We start from the raw sequence: 10,807 nt of genomic DNA, 5'->3' as shown, positions 1-10,807 counted from the left end.
AATAGAAAGATGAAACGGCAACTTGCCTTTCCTACCCTCTGGTATTTAAAGCAGTTGCAGGCTGCTGCTGGCAGATGGCATTTTCAAGCAGGCCCATATGTTCCTCTCCAGCTTTATTTAATTATTGTGAAGAACACACACACTCACTCACTCACTCTTTGCACCCACAAAAATAAAATCAAACTTAGAAGTGCAGAGGCAGATTCTATTCTCACATTCCTGGGCACCTGGAGATCAGGTCCAAAAAGACATTGGTCGGGGAAAGAGCAGTTCAATGAGACTGGGATCCTTTGGGAGCTCTTCCATTTTCCAGCAATATTTGACCCTCTGTGCTCCTGAGCCTTCTAGCCTTATAAATAGGCCCTGGGAAGCGAGAGAGAAAAATTACTGTGTTGTAGTACAATGCACTTCGGCCATGCCTCCATCAGCTCCTGCCACTGGGCAGGGTCAGCAGTTTTCCACCAGCTAGCGTCTGTTTTCTGCAGACTTTAGGTGTTTTTATGCTGTCAGGTGAAAAGGGACCTTTGTGTAACTGAGAATCAGGCCCAAGGTCTCACACCAGTTTCATACTGGTGTAACTCACTTGGCTTCAATGGATTACTCCTGATTCATTCCAGTGCGATAAGGAAGCAAGTCTGCACGTTGCAACGGCAACAGGTTTCATGAGACATTACCCCCTGCATTTATAAGGTGCCCATCAGGGTAGTAGCCATCTGCCATTGCATGAGTTTATAAACACATCAAGGCCTTGCTCCAGAAGAGTCAGCCCCCGACCCCCCAACAGAAATGACATTTACTTAAGAGAAAAAAATTAATCTAATTTGCTTCCCAGAAGAGAACAAGTCACCAAAATCATTCCTCAGCATCAAAGCGGGTACGGAGCTCTCTCTCTGCCATTAGTAACACAGCTCAAAAATGTCCATTGAAACCGGATTTTTAACCTGACAGTGCCCTGTCTATATGCATCTGTCTACAGGCCTGATCCTGAGCCCGCTGAAACGGACGATAGTGGAGCCGCTGATTTTAATGAGCGGACACATGCACTATACCTGTCTAGCTCCTGTACATTGATTTATAAGATACTAGGGTGACCAGATAGCAAGTTTGAAAAATCGGGACAGGGGTGGGGGGTAATAGGTGCCTATGTAAGAAAAAGCTCCAAAAATCGGGACATCTGGTCACCCTATAATATACTTATCACTGTAGCATTTGGGCAGAGGTTGTGGATCTGAACAACCTGTCCATGCTCAGCTGGACACAACTGGAGTGCCAACAAGCCCTAACCCAAAGGAAGAGGTATAGAGCAATCCTTATTACCTTTGCATTTATTACTATATGCCCTTGCTTGTAACTAGCCCTGATAAATACCCTCACCACCTAATCCACCTAAGAACGCTCTTTAGGGCTCCTAATTTACCATGATCTTTCAGCGACAGCTTTGTTTTTAGCTTCCCTTTTAGCCTGAGCAGGATGTGCTCCATATACTGTATTCCATTAGTGCCTTTTGTCTGCTTTCCAAACTCAAAGCATTTTTCAAAACCAGGGCTTCTGCTTTGCTGACCACAGTTAAAGGAACATTCTGTCTTCTCCCTGATAGGGTTTGACAGTCTGAACATGGTACCTTCCTGTTGCCTCTTAACTGCCCCTCATTAGGCTGGATGACCCTCAGTTTAGACCCAAATTTGTCTCAGTCCCATCCAATGTTGTGGCCTCTCGCTTTCATCATCATCCAGAATTGACATTCCTGACACCAGGTCATGTAGCTGCCATTACAGACAATACAAACCATTTCTTTAGAGGCTTCTTTTTTTAAGGCAGGGGCAGCTGCTCATTTTGGGGATCTCTCTCCCCACTGCATCCCACATTTGGCCTTGTCATCATGAGGTATCCATCAGTCTCCCCCACTGATGGAGCTACATACCCATCTGCAGAGAGACAGGCTTTGCCAGGGGAACCGCTCTGCGAAGCAACAGCAGTTTGCCTGGTTTAACTCACACTAGAAAACAAAAGAAAAATTAGGACATAGCATCACCAAAAGATCCCAGTTCCAACCTATAGACAATCAGGGCACCGTGGCATGGGTATTCATATTATTCCCGTGTTACGGATGGGGGATACTTACGCACAGAAGGGCTTTCACTGAGCTCACACAGTGCATCAGTAGCAATGGTCGGACTAGAACCCAGAGGTGCTGAGTCCCCATCTCCTGCTCCAACCGTTGCCCATCTGCCTCAGTGTTTCCATGTCCCTTAGTTCCATAGCACTATCTGGGCACCTTTTGTGCCCAGTGCTAATCCCCAGGCTATTGCTGAGCACCATAGGTCTGAGTGGATAATAAACGGGATGTAATAGCAGTCAGCAATATGTAAGGGCTGGCCCTTCCTTGATTTCACTGGAGCCTTAAAGTTATAGTAGCAGGACAACCAGAGAGCTAGCAAGGAAAGGGTCATATACCAGCCGCATTTTTGTAACCAGTGGTTTGTTTCCAATATCTCTAGGGGTTACTAGGTTAAAGAGATTATCCTTAACAACAACAAAAGACATGGTGCATCACGGTGCCTCTGAGCTCATTAACGCAGAGCTCAAGCACCTGCTATCCAATTATCAGGTTTTCATTGTCAAGACATTAAACAGAAAACTCACCGGTATTTTTTTAACCACCTAATTATCACATGCCACAGGCTGGGGTCAGAGCAGGTGTGTGCTGAGCCCGTCCCCGTTCTCCTGCTTCCCAGCAGCTGCCGTGCCCTGATCACCACTCCGCCAGTGAGCCTGGGGGCTCGGGCCTGTGAGCCAGAGCAGAGCCCACACTGCGCAGGAGGGAAAGCAAGAGCAGGAGTGGTGCGTTCAGCAGTAGTGCTGAGGCTGCTGCAGTCAGAAGCCAGACTAGGAATATAGGTCATGTTGGAAAACAAGTTAAATCCCAAAGCTTGAACAAAACCAGCTGATGCTTTCTTACTTTTTTTTTTTTTTTAAAAAGATGTTAGACCCCTGTGTACACTAGCATGTAAACACATATTAGCTAACATTTTAAACATGGATTCTTTTCCTAGTCTCTACATGGCTGGAGAGCAGAGATCTGATCCTCTCTCAGGGCTTGTAAACCTACGAACCAGGCTTGACAACTGGCTACAACCTGTTTCTCCCCATGTGCAGCAAGGCCTTGTCTACATTACTGGGGATCTACCTTGATTTCAGCCATCAGCAGAGCTGCAACCTCCACACGCAAAGCTAGTATTTGGATCGTTGCTACAACGGGAGTTGCACTGGGGCAGTGACACCAAGAGTTGGAAATAGGACTTCCCCAGGATAGACAAGGCCTTAATTAGTTCTGTAAATCCCGCACATACCAATGGGAAAATTACTCTGTCCCCCAGATCCCATTGTCCTCTGCCAAGTGAGGCAGACACTGGCAACGTGGAGCAGAACGTGAAACCAGCCTGCGCAGACACTGCTTCACGGAGGGTCCCCCCAGGATGGTAGACAACAACTGCATCCAAATGCGGAGTGGAATCAAACAGAAAGCCATGTCATCGACGGGCTGACAACTGGGACAGGAAAATTAGCCTCAGCACAGCCAAAGGGAAAAAAAAAAAAAAACTTAAGCAGCTGGGCAGAACAAAGCTAGCTGGATAATTGACCTTTATCAAGGGGGAATATATATGGCCTGGTAAAGGTCAATGTTGTGTCTTCACAGGCAAGGTTACAAAGAACATAAAAGAAGAGTACAGGCTGCTGTATTTGCCAGAAAGCACCGATGAGCCTCCAGGACAGGCGACATGAAGAGACTGCACAATGCTGCCTTATCCAGCAGTGTTTCCTCCCTCCACAGCTTTACGGGGAGGGGTCAGGTGTACCTAGCAGCCCGTGGCAGCACAGCCAGGAAAACAGGCGCACTGGGGCGGGGACTAAGGGCTAAATTTAGCTCTCAGTTGTATCCCTTTAAACTAACAGATTTATTCCGGTTTCGAGGTCAGATTGTGCCACTACGCCACAGACACGACCGGGGGGCTCTGTGGAGCCCTATCAGCCCCCAGGGAAGCTCCAGGCGGAGGACGCATTGCACTGCATGCAGACAAACTGGGCTGGCTTCTCCTCTTCTGTACGCTGGTGTAATTCTGGAGTCACTCCATTGCCGAAAGTTGAGCCCCTGTGGGTGCCAGCTCTGAGCAGCCCCTGACTGTGAGAGCCTAAGGGCTGTGACTGTGGCTGGGCCCTGTAGAGAGGGCTTGAGATGGAAGCTGCATTCATGCATGCACACAAGCTCGCCACAGCCTGGCCCACAGACTGGTTTAAGGCTGGCAGAATTTGGCCTTAGATATCTGTCTGTGCGCACACATCTGGGACCCACATGGGCAGTCTCTTCTGTCCACCCCGAACCCCAGTGAAGTCAATGGGACTCTGTGTGGGAAGAAGGGTCCCTCTGTGGGACCGGGGCCTCAGAAACGTTCCTCTGATGTGTTGCCGGTTTCCAGAGCTGTTCTTGAACTCCTCGCTTCCGGCACCACCACCCAAAGAAACCCAACAGCAAAAAAACAACTGCTGAGAACTCAGGGGCCTCTCAGCCTGGTACGAAGCACATGTACATTCTGAGGCCCAAGGAGCGCCTTAAATATTAAAAAGCAAGTGAGAGAACGTCAGTTACTCCAGAGCTATCTGTGACTCCCTTCTGCAAGGCATTGTGCACTCAGGCAGGCTGTAAAATTCAGTGGACAGCTGAATCTGTCCAAACAATGTCTAACCAGCTGGAAATATAAATTGTAAAGGTGAAATCCCGACCCCTTGAAATCAACAGCAAAACTACGATTGACTTTACTGAGGCTGGTATTTTACCCTAAGTGTTTACAACTGAGCTACATCATATTTGCAACATATTTAGGATTACAAATAGGAATGGTTCATAAACGATGCATTGAATCAGCCAAATCTGCTCCCATTGGCTCCAGTTCACTATTACCCTGCACCTTTACACCAGTGCAAAATGCCACCGTTCTGATTTGGAAGTATTTTTATGTCCTCTTTACACTTGTGTAAATGACTAAACTGGGTGCAGGACAAAGGTGAACTGTGCCCATTGACTTCAGTGGGTGCAGGATCATGTCCATAAGAAATGTGAGTTTGAGCTTTTGGACCTTTAGGGTTTTTTCCTGCACACCTTGCTCACACAAGTAATCCTCTTAGGCCCAGCTCCTGCAAAGTGCTGAGCCCCTTCTGCAAACCTGGAGGTTCAAGGCCTTAGAGCGTGTATTCTAACATTTGGACAATCTTTTAAACAACAAAAGGATTTAATAGAACCAGTCAAGTTTCTTTTAGTCCTTTCTAGTATTGTCAACCTGAAACTTTCAAAAATCATGAATCAGGCCCCCAAAATCATGAGATTAGCTTTAAAATCATAAAATGTAAAGAAACACTGGGCTCTGTTTATTTGCCTTCTGGTTTTTGAACCTTTAGAATGCACTTACATTACCTTTCTAAGGTTTTCTCTGCAGACGGCTAGCAACTTACTATTTTTTAATGAAAGCTGAGATTCTCACATAATCACATGACTCCCGGAGCTAGGGCTTCATGATAAATAGCAAATAATAGGAGACGTATGATAAAAATCACTAGAGTTGGCAATGCTGCCCTTCTATTTCACAAGGTCTTTCTGGCTGCTCACAAGACACCCAACCATTCGTTAATACTCAGTTAACAATTTTTTTCCAGCCACCTGTTTGTGGTTGTAAACAATTCTATTTGCACTTGGGTAAATTAGAAGGTGATTCATAAATAAATAGCCATGATGGAAAAAAGTCTTCTGTATTGTTTGCCCCCCAGTAATGAACGAAAGACTCCCTACAAGGATACAGTGCTAGTTTCAGATGCAAGTCTATGTTTTCCAGGGTGGTCGTAGCTCATTTCTTGAGTAGTTCAAAAATGCAATTCAGAGTCAGATTCTGCCACCCCGATGTTTAGTACTTTACCTCACAGACAGTCCCATTGAAATCAGTGCAAGTACTTGCAGATTAAGGTACTACTCAATGCGAGGACGAGTAGCAGAGTCCAACTTAAACTGGTTATTCATGAGATAACTGAATGCTCTTTCTGCAAACATCTCCCTCTGAAAGACGAACATCCATGAGGCCAATCGAAAGTCCGCTGGAGTCATTGGGACGCCTTATATTGACTTCAGTGGGTTTTGGATCATCCTCTGTATGTTTTAAAGCAATTACACGAATGGTTGCCATGAAAGTAAGAGCCCAACCATCAGCCTTTACTCACCTGAGACCTTGGTTTTAGTGAGAGTACCCTTAGCGCAGACCCTGCAGTGGGATTCATTTGGGTGCTCTGGTGGATCCCTGTTGAAGTTAATAAGGCTCTGTACAGGTGCAAGGCCAACCCATGCGGCCTGACTGCAGGCTTGGGGCCCACCTGAGGAAGGGATCAGACCCAGACCCAGTTGTTTTAAAACCACTCTGTTGGAAAGTGTTTACTTAAAATGCTGAGACAAATAGTTCATTTTGCCCCTGTACTATGAAGTGGGGGACTGAAGGAAGAGGGACAGCTTTCAGGAGGGACCTAGTTAGGTGTGACACCAGAGGCTCCGGATTGTATGCTGGTGGCCCAGTGCTACCTGACATCAGTGGCCTCTCTGCGTGTAAACACTGGTCTCTATGCATGTTCAATAAAAGTCTTTCTCCTGCAACTCCGCCTGCCTGCTGCATCACTTAACCGCTAGCAAAACCACCACCAGCTCTTAAACCAGTTTCTGAGTCACCCATTCTTAGAGATGTAACCTGAGAATCTTCCCTCTGCCATATTCGGACACAGGCATTGGCAGATACTGTCAGAAAGAACATCTGTATCTTTAATAAAAACAATCACTGCTACCATTTAACGTCAAGAATTAACATCCGTTTCCAGTAGTGCCAACAATGTGCTAGGCCCTGTACAAAAACAAAGGAAGCTATGTTCCCCACCCTGAAATCACTCCGCTTGAATTCTTCATAAGACAAGTGTTTTTTTACACACGGATTTAACTGTATATTATATCTTTAAAAAGTAGGACAAAACCATAGTATTTTTATCTTTTTATTTTACAGTTCACAATTAGAAACCTATCGATAAATTAAACAGTTCACCCTTCTGTTTGGGAGTTTCAAAACAACCCCTCCTCTTCCTAGTCGTGTTGCCAATGCCACATCATTCTGGAAAGATGGCTCGAAGTGCAATCCATCTAGGTAAGTGTAAATGAGAGGCAGAGCAGCAGAACTAGCCATCTGTTTTCAAGCCCCTTAAAGGTTTGCACGTGTTTTAGGAAATCAGCCAAAGGTAGAAACTTAACTGGCAGCAGGAAAAAAATTCCCTAAAAAATTTGGAATGGAAAATATACTGGACAGTTGGAAGCAAAATAATTTGAAAGACAACACATTATTTTATCAGTCTGAGAAGGTTACAAATGTAGAAAAGCATTTGAATGGGACTTTTAAAACCACGAGGCTGCCAGTTCATATTTTAAGGAATACTAGCAAACTGGAATGGCCCTTTTCATAGAATATCAGGGTTGGAAGGGACCTCAGGAAGTCATCTAGTCCAACCCCCTGCTCAAAGCAGGACCAACCCCAACTAAATCATAGGAAGATACCTTAGGTACTGCTTTCTGAATTCAAAGCAGAATTATCAATTTAGGCCCTGATTAAGAAACACACTTAAGCATGTGCTTAACTTTAAGCATGTGAGTATTCCCATTGACTTCAATGTTAAGCATGTGGTTAAGTGCTTTGCTGGATGGGGGCAGCAGGTTTCCAATTTCTAAACATTAATTTGGCTCAGACTCCAAATATTGTCACCATTTCCAATATTTTCTTTTTATAACAACACATAAGAATGGCCCTACTGGGGCAGACCAAGGGTCCATCTAGCCCAGTTTCCTGTCTTCCGACAGTGGCCAGTGCCAGATGCCCCAGAGGGAATGAACAGAACAGGTAATCATCAAGTGATCCATCCCCTGTCGCTCATTCCCAGCTTCTGGCAAACAGAGACTACCACAAATGTGGCACAAGTGCATCTGTCAAAATGATGAGCTCCAGTTCCCAATGCATATAAATCTTTGGAAGAACACCAAGAGTTTTAAAGTTAAACCAAGCTGAATATCACAATGGTGCTGTACAAAATCTGGGAGGGCAGCTTTCGAAAATGTCTCACTGCAATAATGCACTAATGCTGTGACCCTCCTTACCCCAGTGCCACAAATCTGAGCACAACAAGGGCTCCAGTATCTAGAAAAGCATGTGCCAATTGTCTTGAGCTCTGTTGGACTGTTGTTAGGGACAGCGTCTGTTAATCAAGGCTGCACTGGTGTCCCCTAATTCAGCACCCAGGGGAATGCTGCCCAAGCAACAACAACAAAAAAAAAGGATGGCCGGAATGCCGCCCCTGGAATTGTGCCACCCCAAGCACGTGCTTGCTTTGCTGGTGCCTAGAGCCAGTCCTGGTTAAGTGGGACTTGAGTGGTGCATTTGCTTGTTTCAAGTCCTCTGCACAGTGATGAATTTACCCTACAATGAATTAAAAAGCCAAATCCAGAAACGGCTGAGTCAGCACTTGCCTTACCCAGGAGGGAGGGGGATGAGAAACCAGGAATGGAAAGAAAAAAAAATAATGAACACACTTTTAAAGAGAAAAAAAAGTTCTTTGTTTTTTCATTTATGCCAGCATTACTAATGTATGCATTACCAGCTATTCTGGCCATATCTGTCTACTGTTGCCAACCTTTGGCACAAGCAATTCTGTGTATCACAAGATGTAATTAATAATACTTAATAACAATACTTAGCACTTACATAGCGCTTTTCATATTCAAAGTGCTTTACAAAACAGATAATGAGTCCTCACAACACCCCTGTGAGGTAGGTAAGTATTATTATCCCCATTTTACAGATGGGGAAACTGAGGCAGAGAGGTTAAGTGACTTGCCCAAGGATAAAGAGGGAGTTGGAATTCAGGAGGTATTTGGCCTGATCCTGGTCTCTCGTACACTGATATAAACAAGGAGTAATACCCATAGATGGTGTAAAACTAGTGTACGTGAAGATATCAAAATCAAGTTCCCTGGCTCCCAGTCCTTGCTCAGGTCACTTGACCAAACCTGCTCCACCTAATACAACAGGTTCACCACCGGAAATGCTACAGGAAATTCAGAGCACAGCAGAAGTGAAATCAGAATCTTAAGGCAACACATATTAACAGCTCCACAATTGCATATCAGGTTGGAGTGCACACCTATGTCTCTTTTATACCATTCTAACGGAGCCTAAACATGGTAGCTAAAGTAGTTTCGCAACTGTAAGTGTAATCAGCTATGGGCCTTACTGTCCTCAGTCCTAAACCAGTGTAAATCAGGTGTAACTCAGAGGAATTACACCAGCATAAAACTGGTTATGAGAGCAGAATGAGGTTTTATGCAGAAGTCATGCATTCTGGACAGCTTCAGTATGGTTCACCCCTCTCTCTCTTCCCCCGCAACTCCAAAAGAATCTGATCGTATACCATTTCACAGTTTCAACATTTCCAACTCACTAACTTTCAGCAATCAGCGTTTAAACAGCACCATACAGCATTTCTAAGACTGCGTCAATATTTCCAAAAAGTGTCACTGCATGCAAATATCAAACATACAAAAACATCAAGAATGCTATGAGATGGTACAAAGGATATATATGATCACAAGAAGACCGTACACAGTTTTATTTTACTTTTATTAAAAAGACCAAACAACTCACTCATACTTTAACTATGCCACTTATACGTTAGATCGTCATTCCCTAACCTGTGGAAATTCAGGTGCGTATCCCTCCGTCTATCTACCTACCTAGAAAGAGAGAGAAACGGCAATCACACAGAGATACTTCTTCAGATCTGTCAGGCACAATTCATGTAAACAGGAAAGGAGTATTCTTTACACTTCTTCTGGCACTGTGGGCTACAATGGGGAAGGGGAGTCACATGCGCCATTACTGACAAGGAAAATTAGCTTTGAATAGATGCAAGAGGAACAGAAATTAGATTGACTGATACACAATATACACCACAAATCTGAAGCATTAAGTATGTTGAAAAAGGTGGACAGCGGATGTCTTGTCTATTGTTTTGACTTTAGAAGAGAGGACTGGTATTAAGACAAATCCTTTGTTCTAAGTACAAAGGAAATCTCCTTCCAATGCATTAGTATGTCACAGCTGAACAGGGAGGAGGTGGAAATCACATCTGCCAAATGAAGTAGTTGGGACACCTCTGACAATAATACTTAAAAAACAGAGAAGAAAGTGACAGGTCATGTGCCATTTAATTCATTGCAACAATTCAAAGAATGCACAACAGCAGAAAGGAATCAGCAACCAAGTGATGCTTTGAAGTTGGCAAATATCTCATGACGCTTCACCTGTGTCTGTCTGGAGCATCAGCAAACAAGACCCAAACAAACTAAACTAAAAACCCAAACCAATCATATACAGTATTCCACTGATTTGCTTCCCTGCAGTGTTTTCAAAATTACATTTACAGTAATAGTGAGGGGGAGAGATACCCAAGACCAATAGTAATTTTTTTTACTGGCTCAGCACTAGCTCAGAGAGAGAAAATGAAAATTAATTCTTCAAATGTGATCCTTGGCATCCAATTAAAATGTTGTCAACCAGCAGATGAAACCCTAAACTGCTGGAGGGTGTGAAGGGGGATTGATGCATGGTGCTGCTTGCATTCTTCTTCATTTGCTATGAAATCTGCTCTGTAGGCCTCATCTGAATATCTCCGATCTGGAAAAGACCAA

General features: G+C 44.4%; 1 protein-coding gene across 2 annotated transcripts in view; it reads right to left on the bottom strand.

The window, feature by feature from the left end:
* Window positions 1-7,062: 7,062 nt before the first annotated feature.
* DHRS11 (dehydrogenase/reductase 11) overlaps window positions 7,063-10,807 on the bottom strand; it is a 70,660-nt gene continuing 66,915 nt past the window's right edge. The window contains exon 7 of one of the 2 annotated variants that reach the window (XM_074974565.1): window positions 7,063-10,793. In XM_074974565.1, the coding sequence (XP_074830666.1) occupies window positions 10,752-10,793 (42 nt within the window). In that variant the 3' untranslated portion in view covers window positions 7,063-10,751. The remainder of the gene's footprint in view (window positions 10,794-10,807) is intronic. The other variant, XM_074974563.1, reaches the window with a different exon arrangement.

This window comes from Natator depressus, chromosome 17 (assembly GCF_965152275.1).
Source record: "Natator depressus isolate rNatDep1 chromosome 17, rNatDep2.hap1, whole genome shotgun sequence".
Lineage (NCBI taxonomy): Eukaryota > Metazoa > Chordata > Testudines > Cheloniidae > Natator > Natator depressus.
This window is presented reverse-complemented; position numbering and strand designations above follow the sequence as displayed.